Genomic DNA, 19,473 nt, shown 5'->3' with positions numbered 1-19,473 from the left:
CAGTTAGTCGATATCCTTGTGTTGTCTGTAGAGTTAAATTATTGTTTTTAATTGTACCCATTATTATATTGTAATTCACTTGGGGCTCCTTTTACGAAGCCGTGTAATAGCGTGCGCTAATTTTCTGGCCGCGCTAGCTGCTACCGCCTCCTCTTGAGCAAGCGATAGTTTTTCAGCTAGTGCGGGGGTTAGCGCGTGCTAAAAATTTGCATGCGATAAAGCCGCTAACGCGGCTTCGTAAAAGGAGCCCTTAGTAAACCAAGATTAAGCGATTGTATCAAATTTTTAAATTAAACTTAGGGCTCCTTTTTACTAAGGTGCGCTAGTGTTTTTAGCACATGCAAAAGGTTAGCGCACGCAAACCACGCGCTAAACAAAAAATGCTAACGCAAGCTGTATGGAGGCATTAGCGTTTAGTGCGCGCAGCAGCGCACCTTAGTAAAAGGAGGCCTTAAACTTGAAACTATTGTACAGCGTTACCATATTTAATGACAGACAAACCCTGATGTGTGGCCCCACCCTGTTCCGCCCCCCTGCCCCACTGTGTTCTGCTTCCAACCCTCCCCGCCCTATTCTGCCTCCAGCCCTGCCCCCAGAAAGCCTCGTCCCTTTTTTCCCCAACCTCCAGGCCCCGTCTGCAGGGGCTGGACATCATCCACGCATGCTTGTTGAAGGCCCTCCGGACACGATCGGATCTCAGGGTTTTCCAAAACCCAGACAAACTGCCAGGGTTTATAAAACCTGTCTGGGAACCCGGACAGTCCTCTAAAGAGAGGACATGTCTGGGTTTTCCCGGACGTCTGGTAACGCTACTATTGTCGAAAGTTACAAATACCTATGCATCTTAAATTTAGAAGTGGGGGAAATTGTCCTGCTGCACAGATGTGGATGCTTATAACTGCTTGAGAGCACATGGACATGTCCATGTTTAGAAGTATGCACATAAATTATTGTATTTTATAATCTATGCACTTACTGGCAAATTCTACTCATGGTCCACCCAGTTTATTCCCTGTACACACCTACCGGCAAGGTGTGTACCATCATGTGAACGATAATAAACAAAACACTTTCACAAAGATGGAATACGATGATGGTATAATGGTAATGAAGCACAAGCAAAAGATCAGTCTTGACGGAGGGAAAAGCCTCAGACAGGGGCCCGCCCACCTCCACAATGGTGGAATATCGGTGTTCGAGCGGTCACATCACTGGCTCAAAACCTCCTGTTAAAGATGGTCCAAGCAATGTGCTATGCTATCAGTGTAACGATCCTTAAGAAAAAAAGATAAGTTGTTTTTTCTTCTATTTCACTCAATTTTTCAAAGCAATTATCAACATAGAACATTGCTTGGACCAACTTTAACAGGAGGTTTTGAGCCAGTGAAGGGACCGCTCGAACACCGATGATGAAGGTGGGCGGGCCCCTGTCTGAGGCGTTTTCCTCCGTCAAGACTGATCTTTTGCTTGTGCTTCATTACTGTTATACCATCATCGTATTCCATCTTTGTGAAAGTGTTTTGTTTATTACTAGTTTTTTCACCATCATGTGAATGAGACGGACTTGGGGGAAGATATTGCTTGCCCTGGATTGATAGCAAGGAAAATTGCTGCTATTTGGGTTTCTGCCATCTACTTGTGGCCTGGATTGACCACTGCTGTAAACAGAATACTGGGCTAGATTAGTCTGACCCAATATGGCTTATTATGATGTTCCTGTATGTGTGTGGGTAAAACAAATTCCACTAAATCCTAACAGAAAACTAAGGCAGGGTTACTAGATTTTACTTTAGTAAAATCCAGACCCCAAGACCCTCTTTCCCCCCCCCCCCCGGCCCTCCCAGTTCCACACTTCCACACCCCATTATAGTATGGTTTGGGTTGGACTAGGGTGGGCATTTAGAAAACGTCCAGAAGACAATTTCTGTTTGGGGCTAGACCTGTATTAACAATGAATAAGAGTCTAAAAGGTGCCCAACTGACCAATGGAGGCAGGAAAGCATGACTCCCTACACTCCCTGTGGTCACTGACCCTCTCCCACCCCTGAAAGATATGAATGAAACAGTACCTGCCTGTATGATTACATTACATTACAGATTTCTATTCCGCCATTACCTTTCGGTTCAAAGCGGATTACAAAAAGAGTTATGGAAGAAGGGTTACAACGTTAGATCAGAGAAGGTTTCCAAGAGAGGGAAAAGTAGGATCTGGGGTTAGGGAGGGGATGGTAAGAGGGGGGTTAAGCTTTATCATGGTATTAAGCTTTATTAAGGAATTTCTTGAAGAGTATAGTTTTTATTTCCTTTCTGAACATCTTGTAGTCTGGGGTTGTTGTCAATAGGTTGGAGACTTGGTTGTCTATCTTCACTGCCTGAGTGGCCAGTAGTCCGTTGTATAGTTTTTTCCGTTTTACTTCTTTGATTGGGGGGGGTAAGTGAATGGGGTGTGTGTTTTTCTATGCCTGGTAGAGGTGGTTTGGATGAGGCGGTCGTTTAGGTAGGTTGGGCTGTCTCCATTTATAGTTTTAAAGAGTATACAGTAGAATTTAAATTGTATTCTTTCCTGGATTGGAAGCCAGTGAGAATTGATGAATGCCTCAGTAATGTGATCATGTTTATTCAATGAATAGACGAGTCTCAGAACTGTATTCTGAATTGTCTGTAGTTGTTTAATCATTATTGCAGGGCAGGGGAGGTAGATAGCTTCAGATGTTATGGCCAGTCCTAGTAAAGCAGGAAGTGGATTCCTGGTGTAGCCTAGGCTATAGGGTTGGGAAACCAGGCCCATATTCCACTCAAATTTCTATACTTAAGGTGGATTATGAGAGCCTTCCAAAGCCTACCCAAATCCCACTATACCTACATATAGGCAGGGCAGGATTTACCAATAGGCCAAGTAGGCACGTGCCTAGGGCCCGAAATGGTCAGGGGGCCCTGATGAAGGAGGGCATCAACATTGTTTTTTCCAAACAGCGATGGGCCCCCTCTAGCATCGATCGGCAACGCGGGCCCCTCCAATTGGCAATGCGGGCCCCACTCCAATCGGCAACACAGCCCCCCCCATCGACGGAAAGTAAGACAAGCAAGCAACGTGGATAAGAAAGGCAACGGGAACGGTAATTGTGCAAGCGGTGCTGCATGCCCAACGCTTCCCTCTGACGCAGCTTCCTGTTTCTGCCTGGGCACATGGTGGGGTGGGGCAGGGGGGCCAGTGTACTTGAGTGCCTAGGGGCCCTCGACGAATTAATCCTGCCCTGCATATAGGTGACACACAGATTTTGGAGGGCTCACCATATACTGTAAGGGGGTTATGGTGAGATGTGTACCTGGGCCTTTTTATATGAACTTTACTGTAGTGCTCCATAGGGTGCCCCACTGCTCTGCTTGGATGTCTGTGTAGCTAATCTATTACAATGCCGGCCCTTCCTATATCCCAATGGCTTGTTTTGTGTATTTTTCTTTAGGGCATGGTTTTTTGTTGTTTTTTTTTTCCAAAAAAGATAGACGCATTGAGGACAAGCATAGCTAAGAAATGGCCATTTCTGTTTTGAAAATGTTCATATTTGCTAATGGATTTTTGTGTGTGTTCCGCAAAATGTCCAAACTCAGATTTGGATGTCATATTAAAAATGTCCCGAACACTTCAGCCCTTGCAGGAAGAACTTCCAAAGGGGTAACCCCCTGTAGTTCCTTTCAGTGTGAGCTCCCTGGTGGCAATTTGGACTTGGAACTGGGCTGGCTCTTCACTAACTTCTCTTACAGTGTTGGACATTTCTCTACAGGGCACTCGGGGTCTTGATGGTATGTCTGGTTTATCTGGCCCTCAGGTAAGTGTTTCTCCTCCAATCCCAATAAATCAGTGGTCTCTAATCTTTTTCATGTAAAGGGCCGCAGTGTCAATACGAAAAAGCTCTGAGGATCACTACAAGATTTCAAGCTTACACATACTATGACTTTTTTAAACCACCTTCAAACCTGCTTGATAAAACTGGGTATTAAACATTAAAAATGAATACTAATATTGATTCTACAATACTTCAAGGATATATTTTAAAGACTTTCTTAGAAACATAGAAACATGATGGCAGATACAGGTCAAATGGCCCATCCAGTCTGACCATCCGCAGCATCCAATATTTCCTCCTGTCCTTAAGAGATCCCGCGTGCCTGTCCTACACTTTCTTAAATTCAGACAGTCTTTATCTCCTCTACCTCCACTGGGAGACTATTCCAAGCACCAACCACTCTTTCTGTAAAGTATTTCCTTAGATTACTCCTGAGCCTATCACCTCTTAACTTCATCCCATTCCCTCTCACTCTGGAGCTTTCTTTAAACGGCTCAAAGAGATGTTGAGTCAGCCCCTTCTGCCCTATTTTGGGGCAAAATAATCCATAGGATTTGAATAGAAACATGATGCCAAATAAAGGCCAAATGGCCCATCCAGCCTGCCCTTCCACAGCATCCACTATCTCCTCCTGTCCCTAAGAGATCCCACATACGTATCCCACACTTTTTCATGAATTCAAACACAGTCTTTGACTCTACCACCTCTACTGGGAGATTATGCCATGCATCTACCACCCTTTCTGTAAAGTATTTCCTTAGATTATTCCTAAGCCTATCACTTCATTTTGGATTGTCAACCCTAGCAAATTCCACAAATGAGACACTTGAGTAACATTTAAGAGATTGTTTGCAGTTTCTGTATCAAGTGGGCAAGATTGAAATTACCATATTTTTCATTTCATAAGATGTACTTTTTTTTCCACCCAAAATTGGGTGGAAATTTCAGTGCATCTTATGAAGCGAAGGTAACTTTTTAAAAACACCCCCCACCCCGGTGTACCTTTTTTTTAAATGATCCACTCGTTGGGGGTATGTGGGCTGACTGATGCCCGCCGCTGCTCCCTGCTGGCCGTCACTGCTCCCTGCTGGCTGCCGCTGCACTGCAACTCAAAGAAGATAAGGTAAGGGCCAGCGTTCAGCGATTGCATGTCACCGGCCCACAAGCTTTCTCCTGACGTCAGAACTGACGTCAGTTCTGACGTTGGGCGAAGGCTTATGGGCTGGTGACGTGCAATCGCTGCACGCTGGCCCTTCCCTTCACTTCTTTGAGTTGCAGCGCAGTGGACCGGGGCCAGAGGAGGAATCAGCAGAGGGTAGGCAGGTTTCAGCGGGCAGGGGGGGAGCAAGGCAGTTTCCGGCACAGCAGGGAGGACGAAGGACAAATTCTGGAATGCAGTGAGGGCAAGGAGGCACGAACTCAGGACATGGGAGGGAGAGAGAATGAAAGACAAAGGCTAGAAGGCAGTGAGGGGGCACAAACTCGGGACACGGGAGGGAGAGAGAACGAAGGACAAAGGCTAGAATGCAGTGAGGGGGCACGAACTCGGGACTTGGGAGGGAGGAAATAGAAAGGGACAATTCTTGGGCCTGGGTGAAGAAAGGGAGGAAGAAAGAAAGAAAGGAAGGAGACTCATGAAATCACGAGACAACAAAAGTAGGTAAATTATTTTATTTTCAATTTAGTGATCAAAATGTCAGTTTTGATAATTTATATCTGCTGTGTGTATTTGAAAAATGAAATGAACAGCCTGGCAGGGAAGAGGAGACAGGGTGCAGAGCCTGGTATATATTAGTACACAATTTGGTTCAGAATGTTTTTTTCTGGTTTTCCTACTCTAAATCTAGGGTGCGTCTTATGGTCCGGTGCTTCTTATGGAGTGAAAAATACGGTAACACATTTACAAGATTTGAAGAGCGTTTCAGCTAATTGTGTGAGGTCCTCAGTGGAGGTATTTGGGGGCCACAAGCTGGAGACCACTGCCAGGAGGATTTTCAATACTTGGGAAGATGTCTGTCCTCCTCCTGGAGAGTACCTAGAGGGGGAAATGAGATACAGAGAAGGACGGAAGGGTGGGTGGTGAGGGAAGTGGGGTTGGAAAACAGGCAGATAAAATTGGAAAGATCTTTGAGAGTCATGGATTGGAAGAGGGTAAATCAAAATGTAAAGGCAAAAAACATTTAACAGCTTGAATGAGCAATTGAACATATTACTTTTCCACATAGTCCCCATGCAAGACGACACATTTGTTGTATCGTTCATCTAGCTTCTGCTTCTTCAGAAGCCAGGTGAGCACTGCTTCCTTTACTTCATCATCAGAGGTGAATTTTCAACTTCACAGCATCTCCTTCAGTGGACCAAAGATGTGAAAATCGCTAGGCACCAGATCTGGGCTGTAAGGAGGATATGGAAGACATTCAAATCCAAACTGTTGCACTGTTTCTTCTGCCACTGCTGCTGTATGAGGACGTGCATTGTCATGATGCTGCAAGACTGTTTTGAATAACATTCCTCTTCTTTTGCTGCAAATTGCAGGTTTAAGTTCATTTTGCACATTTTCATTGTTCTCTGTTTGCCTGTATTCTTGGAAATGCACCAGAATAGGCCCTTCAAGTCCCAAAAGAAGGTTAACATGATTTTCTTGGAGGAGGGCTGATGTTTGAATTTCTTCTTCACTGGAAAAGATGGATGTCTCCAATCCATGCTTTGTCTTTTGCTTTTTGGGTTGTAGTGATACAGTTTTCTCCAGAATACTCAGATTATCTTCATACCATCTCGGGAACTGGGTCACAACTTCCACGCACTGTTGCTTGTGTAGATCAGTATGGAAACCCATCGTGTGCACTTTCCTATATCCCAAGTCTTCATACATTATGACAAATGCAGATCCATAGTTGATATCCAAATTTGCAGCCAATTGAGACATCATTATCCTTTGGTCTTCTCTAATCAAGGCATCCCGCCCTGTCAATGTGCTCTTGTGTGTGCGATGTTGATGGGTGCCCAGAGCGACTTTCATCAGTTACACCTGTTCTTCCCGCTTTAAACCATTTTATCAACTTATAAACCTTTCATTGATTCATGGTGCTATGTCCATATTGAGTCAATATCCGATGGTGAATTTCCACAGGTTTCACTCCCTCTGCCCAAAGATGCACACTACTTCACGTTGTTCTTCGATGGTGCAATCTTACAATAGATCATCCATGTTTCTCGTGGCTGCCACACGACTAAAAGTTGAGTGCTGCACAGTGCGTGAACCAACTATTCAGTAGACAATGTATGAGTGTTTCGGGTTATCACGTAATTTAACAATTGTCTTTAATTTTTGATTCGTCCTTGTATATTAGACAAAGGATTTATCTTTCTGTTTTGACATGCTGAGCTTTGCATTCTAGTTCCTCTATGCTAGTGGTCTCAAACTCAAACCCTTTGCGGGGCCACATTTTGGATTTGTAGGTACTTGCAGAAAAAAAATAGTTAATGTCTTATTAAAGAAATGACAATTTTGCATGAGGTTAAACTCTTTATAGTTTATAAAACTTTCCTTTAACAGTTTTACCTTATGCAAAATTGTCATTTCTTTAATAAGACATTAACTATTTTTATTATTATTAAACTTTTTTTATTGGTAAAGAGAATAACAACTCACAACCACAGAACACAGATAAGGATTGTAACATTTCCAATAACAGTCAAAAGAGGGCCACCTCCCCCCCCCCTCAAAGAGGACTGGACTCTGATGTCCTCTCAGGGAACAAAGAGACCCAAACACCCACCAACAGGCCTGTACCGGCCCTCCAAGTACTCTATTTTTTCTGCAGCACTCACATTTAAAGTTTAATATCTTTTCTTTCTCAAAACTGGCACATTTCTATTACTAAATTGAAAATAAAATCATTTTCCTACCTTTGTTTGGTAATTTCATCAGTCTCTGGTTGCACTTTATTCTTCTGACTGCTATGTCTGTCTTTCTCTGATTCCTTGTCCCATTTTTTGCTTTGTTTCTGGCTCCTTGTCCCCCCCCTTCTTTCTTTTTTCCTTCTGGCTCCCTGTCCCCCCCCTTCTTTCTTTTTTCCTTCTGGCTCCCTGCCCCCCCTCTTCTTTCTTTTTTCCTTCTGGCTCCCTGCCCCCCCTCTTCTATCTTTCTTCCTTCCTGCCCTCCCCCATGCCACCGCCGCCGGGGAATAGGCTGCTGCTGCTGCTGGCGCCATCAGGAACAGGCCGAGATCTCCACGGGGCCGACCAACTCTCGCTGCCCGTCGTCAATTCTAACGTCGGAAAGGACGTTCCGGGCAGCCAGGCAGCGATTGGCTAGCCAGAACGTCCTCTCGACGTCAGAATTGAGGTCGGGCAGCGAGAGAAGCAGGGAGATCAAAGAGCATGGTGCCGGCGGTGAGAAGGGAAGCAGTTGGGCACCCCTGCTCCTAGACGAGCCACGAGCCGCACTCTATGAAGAACAGTGGAGGGTGACCAGTTGTGCGGACTGCCCCCCCTTGGTACGCCACTGGAGCAGCAGCGTGTCTGGCCGGCTCATTCCATTCAAAGCCACGGGTGGCGGCTCCTTGCGAGATCCGCGCCTGCGTCTGAAGCCTCTCTGATGCTGTGATGTCAGAGAGGCTTCTGATGCAGGAGCGAATAGCGCAAGGAGCCGCCAACCCGCGGCTTTGAACGGAACGTACCGGCTAGACCCGCTGTTGCTCCAAAAGGAAGGAATTATCCAGTCCAGACTGCGGGCCGCAAATAAAACTTGGAGAGCCACTTGTGGCCCGCGGGCCGCGTGTTTGAGACCGCTGCTCTATGCAGTAACAGAGAATGATGAGCTGTTTTTGATCTGTTCTGTATATGTTCGCTGCTGCCTGCTTTGGACACAAAGTTTTTGAAATAGTAGGATGTAAATCTTTTCAATAAATAGATGTCAAATAAAAGGATTTAAACTTGCCTAGTTTTCTTCTGTGCCAAATTTTTGCGCCCCAAAAGTATATTTGAGTTTTTAAACCCCTGCAAAGGTCATGCAGCACTAATCTGCATCTAATTTCCAAAGGGAAAACTCAGATTTTTCCTGTGCGAATTCAGGGCTGGCAGGAACCCTGTTTATTTAGGTACAGATATGATGAAACCCCCATGCGGATTTTACCTCCCCTATCTTTCTCCCCAATCCTTTTTGCTACATCACATGTTTTGAGCCTTAGAGAAGAGAGCAGAAATTTTTCCCACATAACTCGTAATTACCTGGGTTAATAATTCCTTGTGTTTCCTGATCTCAGGGATTTTACTTACATCACAGCTCTGGCAGGTCTCTGTGACTGGGAACTGCACAGATACCATAAGGCTGGCCAGAACCAGGATATTCAAAAGCCTCAAATGTGGCAACTTGGAAACAAAGCATACTATATTGTATTCCATTTTTACACTGCACAAATCGCACCCTTTTCAGTTCATGTGTGTGTGTTGTTCTTGGCCCCAACACATATACCATATCCATTTTTTTGCAGGGCTTCCCAGGGATGCCAGGCATGAGAGGCAGGCCTGGTGAAAGAGGGCTGGTTGGGGATGTTGGACCAACGGTGAGTCTAATACTACCACCACTATTTCTGCTACTATTTTAAGTGCATCGAACTTCACGGTGTATTGTGGTATACAAATAAAATTTATAAAGCGCAACCTAATGGTGACTGTTGTGCAGCACTGAAACTGTTTTTCTGATAATATCCCACGAGATTGAGATTTTGTACTCTAGCAGTTCTGTCCTGAGATAGGAATGACACGGTAACAAAATTCATCACTGTTCCCGTCCCCGCGGATAACCGCGTGAAACCATCTTCATGTCATTCTTTAAGGAGAGAGGGAAGAATCAGAGTACGAATGGCCACAACCACTGACCCACAAGCTTTGCTTTGAAGAATGCTGGTGTAGAAGGACTGAGGTTGAAACAGACACTACAGAATGACAGTCTCTGGTATCCAGAGCATATATTGTGATGTCATAATGCCTCATTCCACCAGTGCCTAAGAGCCAATCACATCAGTGATGTCACAATGGCTTCATTATCCTTGGCTCACATAAGAATCAGAGTATGAATGGCCACAACCACTGATCCTCAAGCTTTGCTTTGAAGAATGCTGGTGTAGAAGGATTGAAGTTGAGATAGACACTACAGAATGACAGTCTCTGGTATCCAGAGCAGATATTGTGATGTCATAATGCCTCATTCCAAAAGTGCCTAAGAGCCAATCACATCAGTGATGTCACAATGGCTTCATTATCCTTGGCTCACATAAGAATCAGAGTATGAATGGCCACAGCCACTGACCCTCAAGCTTTGCTTTGAAGAATGCTGGTGTAGAAGGACTGAGGCTGAAATAGACACTAAAAATGACATGGGATTATTTCCCGCGGTTATCCGCGGGAACGGTGATGAATTTTGTCACCGTGTCATTCTCTACATGAATACTCTTATCATGACACCGTGAGTCAGTGCTGTGCTATTAATAGTCAGTGACTGCAGTTAAGAGCTGCTTTATGTGGGCGCTCAGTAGGTACTGGAGCAGGTTATCACTTTTTTCTTTTTCTTGATAATTATCTGCCAGTTCCCACTAAGGGAACTACAACTAATAATGTTTAAAATGGAAAAAAAAAAAGAAAAGAAATAAAATCTCCCTGCAGTAGGTTCCATGGCTCTGTGATTGCCCTGGGGTGAAACGTCTCATTGAGGGAAACCAATAAATTTGTTAGCTCTTCAAGCTTCTGCTGGGTCTTTGGCAAGAAGGGGAGGTACTTTGTCAGCTGATGGGGGGTCGAATCACAGCCCTGCTTTCCCTTGGGTGGGCGCTTTGAAGTGTGGTTGCTTTGTTGGAAGACTTCTGGTTTTTATAAGCAAGCTTCTTCCTCTTCCCAGTTTGTGTGAGAAGACCCTGGTATGCATCTTAGCAAGCAGACTTTAGACTTCCCATGCTGCTCCTTCTGACATCTTGCTCCCACCTTACTTTGAAATGGCTTTTCTTTATTTCATATACCCACATGATTTCTGTGCCAAATGCTGAGTAGCAGCTGTGGATGTGTTTGGAGGAGAAATAAAATGTCTCTTGCAGGCAACGGTGTGTGGTGAGGGCTTTCAGGGGAAGATTCTCAAAACTTTAACGTGGTCGCTAAACCGGTTCCAGCAGGTTTAGCAGTCGTATATTTTAGCAGCAGATTATTAAAACGGCTTACCATGATCTTTTCCGACCTTCCTAACAGTCTCCGACCCTGCCATGTAAATGTTTTACGAGGTCATTAATATTTAAAGGAGCACTCCAGGTGATTCTCTATTATCGCTGGATGAATCCCTAACCTGCTACATTTGCAAGCTAAATTTTCCAGCAGATCTGAGCTGCCATAACTTTACTTTCTGGTCAATGCCTGAGCGCTAATTGGCTCAGGTATTGACAGGAAAGTAAGGCTTGACAGCTCAGAACTCCTATGGGAGGGGCCTTAAGCAACCTGGGCCAATCAGAACCCTAGACCCCTCCCCGGTGCATCTCAGGATGCACCAGGGAGAAGAAGACTTGTCATTTTGAAGAGGTGGGCCTGCTGGCTGGAGGAGGTAGACATCCCTCCAACTGGCCTTCGTAGACAAGGTAGGGGGGCAAGGGGTTGTTGGGGGCATGACAGCAGCGGGGTAAGGGAGTGGGCATCTATCCTGCTGCTAGAGGGGGGGGATTGCTTGGTGGCAGGAGGGAGTGGCCCACTGCCAGCGAGGATGTGTCAGGGGTTGTTGCATGGTGGTGGGAGAGAGTGGATATCTCTCCCACTGCCAGGGAGTGGGCATCTCTCCCACTGCTGGTGGGCGTGGGGTGTTGGGGGGTGTTGCATGGCGGTGGGAGGGAGTGGACATCTCTTCCACTGCTGGGGGGGGGGTTCTTGATATCAATGGCGGGAGGTAATGGACATGCATCCCTCCAACTGATCTTCGATTTGGGGTCTTTTTTTTCCCCCCCCCCCATTATTCTGTGCTTGTACCGATCACTATCATCAGTGATTGGCACATACAAATTTAGTGACTTTCTGTGAACCTCATTTGCATGCACGTTTTCAAAATTGTTACAGTAGCATCCATGACAGCTGCCCATCGGATTTTACTGCAAACATTTGAGAATCCTTCCCTCAGGGAATCCCCAGCTCTACAGCCCTGCTTTTTTATTTTTTTGTTTACTTTCTGTTTGATGCCGTTTGATTTGTTGAGTAGGCAGCCTGCTCAATCAGTCAAATTGCATAAAACAAAAAGTACCCCCCCCCCAAAAAAAAATAAAAAAATAGCAGGGCTGTTGGGCTGGGGATTCTCCGAAATAGAGAATGACGCGGGGATAAATTTTTCCCCATCCCCGCGGGAACTCATTTTCCTATCCCGTCCCCACAAATTCTTTTCCTGTCCCTGTCCCATTCCTGCAAGCTCCATTCTCATCTGCACAAGCCTCAATCACTTTAAAATCATAAGAGTTCAATGCTTGTGTGGTTAAGGCGGAGCAAACAGAAATGGGGCAAGGTCAAGTACAGTGATGAAACTTGTGGGGATGGGATGAGGACAAATTCAGAGCAGTGCCCTCAGGGCCTTTAGAGGATGGAGCGAATCCCCTGAAGGCCCTGACTGCACGCCACTGCCTGCAGGTATCCTAAGTGTGTGGGACCACCTTCTGAAAAGTGACTCGTACTTACACAATGACTTACACAATGACTAAGGTGACCATATGTCCCGTTTTCAATGGGAACATCCTGTTATGGGACTAACCATCCCGTTATCTCGACCCACCACTTTGGGACGCCGAACTGTCCTGTTTTCAGGGATAGCATCCCGAAGCTGTGTGCGGGGACAATGGACGGGCGATCGCTTCCCCTTCCTCCCGCGCCCAAGCCTGCCTCCCTCCTTCCCTCCCTACAGCACCGATCAAATCCCGGTCTGCCACAGCCGCTGCTTCTTGCGTCCAGAAGCCTTCTTCCCGACATGCAAGCAGGGGCAGGGAAGGCACTGGCAGGAGGAAGCCAAGCTAGGGCGTGTCTGCACATGTACATACCAGTATGAAACCAGTCCGTGCTTGCTTAATTATAATTAACTCTAATCCACTACTCTAACACACAATTGTAGAGGAAAGGAATGAACTGGGCTGGGCAGTAATCACTCTTTCAATTCAAGCATTGCCACTAACCATCCTCTCTCTCGGGCATCCCAGGGCTTGTAGTTTCTTCACGAATCTAGGGGTGGAAATGGTGAGCGTTGGAAAGTGCAGTGTGCATGGCTCCAAACTGGTCATTCCCCTCTAGAACTGACGGTCCCCCGGCTAAAGTGTGGCTTCTTGGCTGCCTGAATGGAACATAGCCTCAGCCGCGCGACCACTAGAGTTCCTGCTCGCGCTGCAGCTGTTCTTGTTGCTAGAAGGATGAGTAAGTGGCTCCTGCTTACGGGTCGTGCTTTAGTGAAAACTTCTCAGCAGAGTAGGGTGTATGTGTGTGAAAAAGTACAGATGCAGATGAAAAGTTCTGGCCCAACAGCGAATTAACAGGTGGTGTAGCCAGAACTTTTCATCAGCATCTGTACTTCACTGTACAGCATCTGTAGTCCACTTCGGTTGGAATGGCAAGGTGGTGATGATGTGCCCTAAGTGAACCCGCTTTCGGATGTGCAGAGGTTAGGCATCAGTGGACATGGGAAGGAGGCACCAGGGGCACTAAGGACATAGGAAGGAGGGAGGGAATAGAAAGAGACAATTACTGTGCCTCAGTGCAGAAAGAAAGAAAGGATGCACATTCAGAAGGAAGTGCAACCAGAGACTCATGAAATCACCAGACAGCAAAGGTAGGAAAAATGATTTTATTTTCAATTTAGTGATCAAAATGTGTCAGTTTTGAGAATTTATATCTGCTGTCTATATTTTGCACTATATTTGTCTATTTTTCTATAGTTACTGAGGTGACATTAAAATATGCAAAGTCATCTGCCTTGATATCTTTGAAACCCCCTCAAATATAAATGATAATCAACATTTTCTCTGCATATAGTGTGCTTTGTATGCTTTTGTAGTTTTTTAAATTTTATGGTTACCATTATGAATTAATAAGATATTATGAAAAATGAATGGAAGAAATTGGGGATGGGACTGGCAAAATAAATAGTCACGTTGCCAAAATCCATTTACTGTTTCCAGCTGTGCCTCTCACTACCACAATTAACAGTGCTAATGTTTTCTTTTATATCTTTCACAGGGTTTGCCTGGTACTAAAGGAGAGAGGGGAGAGAAGGTGAGCTAGTAATAATAATTTTATTCTTATATACTGCCAAAGCCATAGGAGTTCAAGGCGGTTCACAATAAGAAGAGCTGGACAATCAGAGAAATAATCACAATGTAAAGTCGTCAAATACATGTAATCAGAATAAAGTGGTAAGTCTCTTTTGCAGTTCTGTGTGGTGCAATGTGAAAAGCACGTTGAGGCCCAAATGCATAAGGTTTAGACTCCTAACTTTGGGGCCCTTTTATGAAATCTTAGCATGCACTATGCAGCATATCCTGTGTTATACCTATAGGCCATGCGGCATTTAGCGCATGCTAATGTCCATTAGCACATTCTATGATATATTAAAAGGGCCTTTTTGAGAGTTAGGGATGGAAATTAACCTCTTTGAAAATTTACTAGGGCTGTCTTCTTAAGTTTATGTCTAGTGTAGGCTTCTAAATTTAAATGAATTTTCAATTGGAAAATTTAGGATTCTTTGGTTGAAAATAGGGGACAAGTTTAGGCACCTAGCCAGGCCTTTTAATGCAGTATAATCCCATTATAATGGACTCGCTTATAACGGAATATCGTCTATAGTGGATGAGGTCCGCTGGTCCCAGCCGTGCGCCTTTACGAACATGCAGAAAAGCACCATATATAGCGAACTCGCATATAACGGACAAACAATTTAGTCCCCAGAGCCACTTTTAGCTGTAGTTTTGTTCGGCTATAATGGACATGCAGGCTCCACCTACAAGGCGCATGGCGTGCCAGTGATATCCAGTGTAGATACGTCACACTCTAAAAATAGGCCTGGCGTAACAGCAGGAAACACTGTTCATCACCAGGCACAACGTTGGCAGCTGGAGGAGTCTGCTCGTGACTATGATAACATTTTTGAACAGCTGATGGAATTGCATTTCTTGGACCAGACTATGTCTGCGGAAGAACTTCTTGCCGTTGATGAGCAGGTGCAAACAGCTGCTGTGTTGACCGATCAGGAGATTGCAGCAGAAGTCAAGACAAAGTCTGGCGGTGTCGATAATGCACAAACTGGTGACGAATCCAGTGATGAGGAGGTTCCAGCTGAGCTTCCACCATCTACACGTGAACAGGGTCGGATTAATCAATAGGCCCAGTAGGTACGTGCTTAGGGCCTGCTGAAGGAGGACGACTAACCTTGCTATTTTTTTAAACAGCAACGGCCCCGCAATGGCAACGGGTCCCCCCAGGGCAACGGCAATGGGCCCCACCCTCAGCAACAGCAATGCGGATGGATCTGTTACTGGAAGGTCCTGCGGTGACTGCTTTTGCCAGTCCATCCCTCTCCGACATCACTTACTTGCTCTGGAAGAAGTGACGTCGGAGGGGTTGGACTGGCAGAATCAGTCATCGTGGGACTTTCCTGTAACAGATTTGGCTGCATTGCCGCTGCTGCTGGGGGGGGGGGGCGTTGCCATTGCTGCAGGGGAGGGGCGTTGCTGTGGGGGCTAACCAGTTGCCGTCAGCGGGCACAGCCATCAGCTGCAATGTTTGGAGGGTGAGAAAGAAAGGAGCATGGAAGGGTGGTGGAGGGAGAGAAAAGGGGCAGGGTGGTATGGAAGGGTGGTGGAAGGAGAGAAAGGGGCTGATGGAATTGGTGTGCAGAGGAAGGGGAGAGAATAAGGGGAAGGATACTAGATGGAATTGGGTTGAAGGGAAAGAAAGGGGGCAGATGCTGATGGAATTGGGGTGCAAGAAAAGGGGAGAGAGACATAAGGCGGAAGGAACCTGGATGGAATTGGGTTGGAGGGAGACAAAGGGGGCAGATGCTGATGGAAGTGTGAGGAAGGGAGAGGAGAGAGTGAAATGCCCGACCATGGGGGTGTGGGAGAGAGAAGGAAAGGAGAGAGATACCAGACCATTGGAGGAGGGAAGAGAAGATGATGGATGCCACACAAATGGGGGGGAAGAAGAGATGGAAGGGAGAGGCAGTCAATTTCTGGAAGAGGCACAGGACAGAAGATGAAAGGAAGAGAGTGACAAGAAGATGAGGAGAGCAGAAACCAGAGAAGACAAAGGGGCCCAGTGTACTTGGGTGCCTAGGGGCCCTCAAAGAATTAATCTTGCCCTGCACGTGAAGCAAGCATGGCGTTGCCACTGCTGCAGCAGACGTACTGATGAATTGCGTTGGAAATCTTGATGCATACATCACTAAAACCTCTGAAAGGAATGCAGCCCAGAAGAAAATGACAGATTTTTTTTTTTTCTTTCAAGTAATTTGCGTATAGTACGACATAATGCTTTAGAACAGGGATCTGAAAGTCTCTCCTTGAGGGCCGCAATCCAGTCAGGTTTTCAGGATTTCCCCAATGAATATGCATGAGATCTATGTGCATGCACTGCTTTCAATGCATATTCATTGGGGAAATCCTGAAAACCCGACTGGATTGCGGCCCTCAAGAAGGGACTTTGAGATCCCTGCTTTAGAACATCTTTTAGTGTAGATTATTAGAATGCAACACTGGATATTACAGACTCTGGATATAATGGACTGTTTTGCCAGGTCCCTTAAAGTACATTAAAATGGGATTATACTGTACTGAATTATATTGCAATCTAAAAATTCTAAAACCCAGAGATAAAAAGAATAACTTTTATGTAATATGCACCTAAAAGTACTTTGTGAAAATAGCAATCAGACACATCCATCTGGGATGGGACACACACACATCCATCTGGGATGGGACACACACAAACTTCCATTTTTTGTGCAAGATGATGATATTAGCAAGTTAAAGGGGAACAGGGACTTGTGCAGGAACAGGCATAGGGCAGTACAGTAACTCATGCAGAGTCACACTGAGTCAGTGACAATCAGGGATTGGAACAGTGTCACAGAGAGTTGGTGGTATATCTAAAATTGGAACTCCATCTCCTATCACGTCACATCTGTGAGATGGTATGTGGTTATTCATTATATAACTAGATGCTGTCAGCATTCTCCCATATAGGAGGAGGGGTGGGACCGCGGTCAAAGGGACAACTCGGGAGGCTTATGGCAATCTGCAAGGATCGCTGAAGTACCCGCGATCCTTTCTGCAGGTTGCTTTGAAGAGGAATTGGGTAAAGGGAGGCCAGAGGGGAACACGCAGGCCTTCCCAAGGGGTGGTGGAGGGGGGAAAGTCCTTCGTGTGTAGGGGGGGAGTACAGGCCTTCAGGGGGGACAGACCTTTGGGGGGGTACAGACCTTCGGGGGGGTGCAGGGGTTCAGGGGTGGACAGGCCTTCAGGGGGGACAGACCTTCGGGGGGAGGTGCAGACCTTCGGGGGGGAGGTGCAGACCTTCGGGGGGGAGGTGCAGACCTTGGGGGGGAGGTGCAGACCTTCGGGGGGGGGGGTGCAGGCCTTCGGGGGGGGAGGTGCAGGCCTTCGGGGGGGGGAGGTGCAGGCCTTCGGGGGGGTGCAGGCCTTCGAGGGGGTGCAGGCCTTCAGGGTGGGTGCAGGTCTTCAGGGAGGGCAGTCCTTCGGGGGGACAGACCTTCGGGGGAGGTGCAGTTCTTTGGGGGGGGACAGGCCTTCGGGGGGGACAGTAGAAGTATACGGAGGGAGGGAGGGAGGGTAGGGGGGGATTCAAAGATATGTGCATATGCCGGACTTTGGGGGAAGAAATAATGGGTGTAAAAACAGAGGATTGGGTAATGGGATTTAGGGAGGGAAGGAACAGAAAGGGAGAGAAGTTGGACACAAGGGATGGTGTGGAGAGGGGATAGAGATATTGGATAGGAGGATAGTTAGGAAGAGAAAGGGAGAAATGGTGGACCCTGGGATGCTGGGGAAGGAGAGAGAGATCTTGGATGAAAGGGTAGTTGAGAAAAGGTGAATCCGTGGATGGAGATGAAAAAAAAAGGAAAGACGCCAGATCTCCAGGGGAAGGGAAGGTAAACAGAAGTGGAGGACAGAGATGACAGATTGATGGTTAGCACGGAGAAAGAAGAAAGAAGGAGACCATGGCAAGCAAGACAACCAGAGCCTGGGATCAACAAGATTTGAATACTGACCAGACAACAAAAGGTAAAAAAATTATTTTATTTTCTGTTTTGTGATTACAATATGTCAGATTTGAAAAGTGTATCCTGTCAGAGCTGGTGTTAGACCACAAACGTGAGCTAGGATTTAACAGAGAGAGGAAAAGTCCTTTTTGTTTCTTTATTTTGTTTACAACCCTGGTTCCCAACCTTGTCCTGGAGGACCACCAGGCCAATCGGGTTTTCAGGCTAGCCCTAATGAATATGCATGAGAGAGATTTGAATATAATAGAAGTGAGAGGCATGCAAATCTGCTCCATGCTATCCATTAGGGCTATCCTGAAAACCTGATTGGCCTGGTGGTCCTCCAGGACAGGGTTGGGAACAACTGGGATTGGGGAGAGATGGCATCCTCAGTAATTTATAATGCAAATGAAACAAGGATTTGGTCAGACTTTTGAAGGGTCTGCAGAAGAAAAATATTGTATAGGCCGGGGGAAATGAGAACTCTTCTTCCTATTTTTGTGAATGGCAAGGCTGAGGATGTCAGAGTTCAGTTAAAATATGTGCTTTATAAGAAAATATAATAATGTGTTTTATAAAGTTTATAAGCATTGCTGGCCTACCCGGTGAGGTGTTCCTAGTGGTGGTGGCAGCGTGTCAATGTGTTGAGAGGAAGAGGTGGTCTGGGAAATTCTGCTGAGCAAACTCCAGGCCCATTTCCACCCCCCAGTTAGTCCACTCCACTCAACTGGTTCACACACTGAGTGGGTCTTTGGATGTTGTGCCTGGGTAGTTGTTTTGAGATCTCTTCCAGTGGTTTGTCAGTATCTCCTTGTGGTTGAAGGAAGGAAACTTTGTTAACCTTAGCATTGACCTTCAGAATATGTTTGTAACAGCGCTGCTTGTGTGGCATTAGGCTATGTAGTGATCGAAAGAAAAAACCAGACCTTTGCACATTTTTGCACTATATGGTGGGTGTATGAGGAGATTCACATTTCCTGCACAGCTAAGTCCATTGAAGTTACCTTGTGCTGTATTTGACATCTAGCAAGGTCTCTGTTTGGAAGGAAAGATCTCAGCTTAAAAATGAAGTGGCCAGAAGTTATGGTAAAAGCAGATAGCATAGCTGGTTTTAAGAAAGGTTTGGACAAATTCCTGGAAGAAAAGTCTGCTATTAAGACATGGGGGAAGCATCTGCTTGCCCTGGATCGGTAGCATGGAATGTTGCTACTCTTTGGGTTTTGACCAGGTACTGACTTGAATTGGCTACCATGAGAATGGGTTAGTAGGCATGATGGACCATTGGGCTGACCCAGTTAGGCTATTCTTATGTTATGTTCTCATCTGTAGGGGCCTTTGTTTTCACTTCTTATA

The 19,473-nt window shown here is 46.0% G+C and overlaps 1 protein-coding gene across 1 annotated transcript in view; it reads left to right on the top strand.

The window, feature by feature from the left end:
- Positions 1-19,473, top strand: part of COL20A1 (collagen type XX alpha 1 chain) — a 182,464-nt gene that overhangs the window by 144,373 nt on the left and 18,618 nt on the right. The window contains exons 30-32 of the mRNA XM_033914324.1: positions 3,783-3,827; positions 9,341-9,412; positions 14,082-14,117. Coding sequence (XP_033770215.1) covers positions 3,783-3,827; positions 9,341-9,412; positions 14,082-14,117 — 153 coding nt within the window. The remainder of the gene's footprint in view (positions 1-3,782; positions 3,828-9,340; positions 9,413-14,081; positions 14,118-19,473) is intronic.

The sequence above is a fragment of the Geotrypetes seraphini genome, chromosome 11 (assembly GCF_902459505.1).
Source record: "Geotrypetes seraphini chromosome 11, aGeoSer1.1, whole genome shotgun sequence".
NCBI lineage: Eukaryota > Metazoa > Chordata > Amphibia > Gymnophiona > Dermophiidae > Geotrypetes > Geotrypetes seraphini.
The sequence above is the reverse complement of the archived record's forward strand: the minus strand, read 5'-3'. Positions and strand labels throughout refer to the sequence as shown.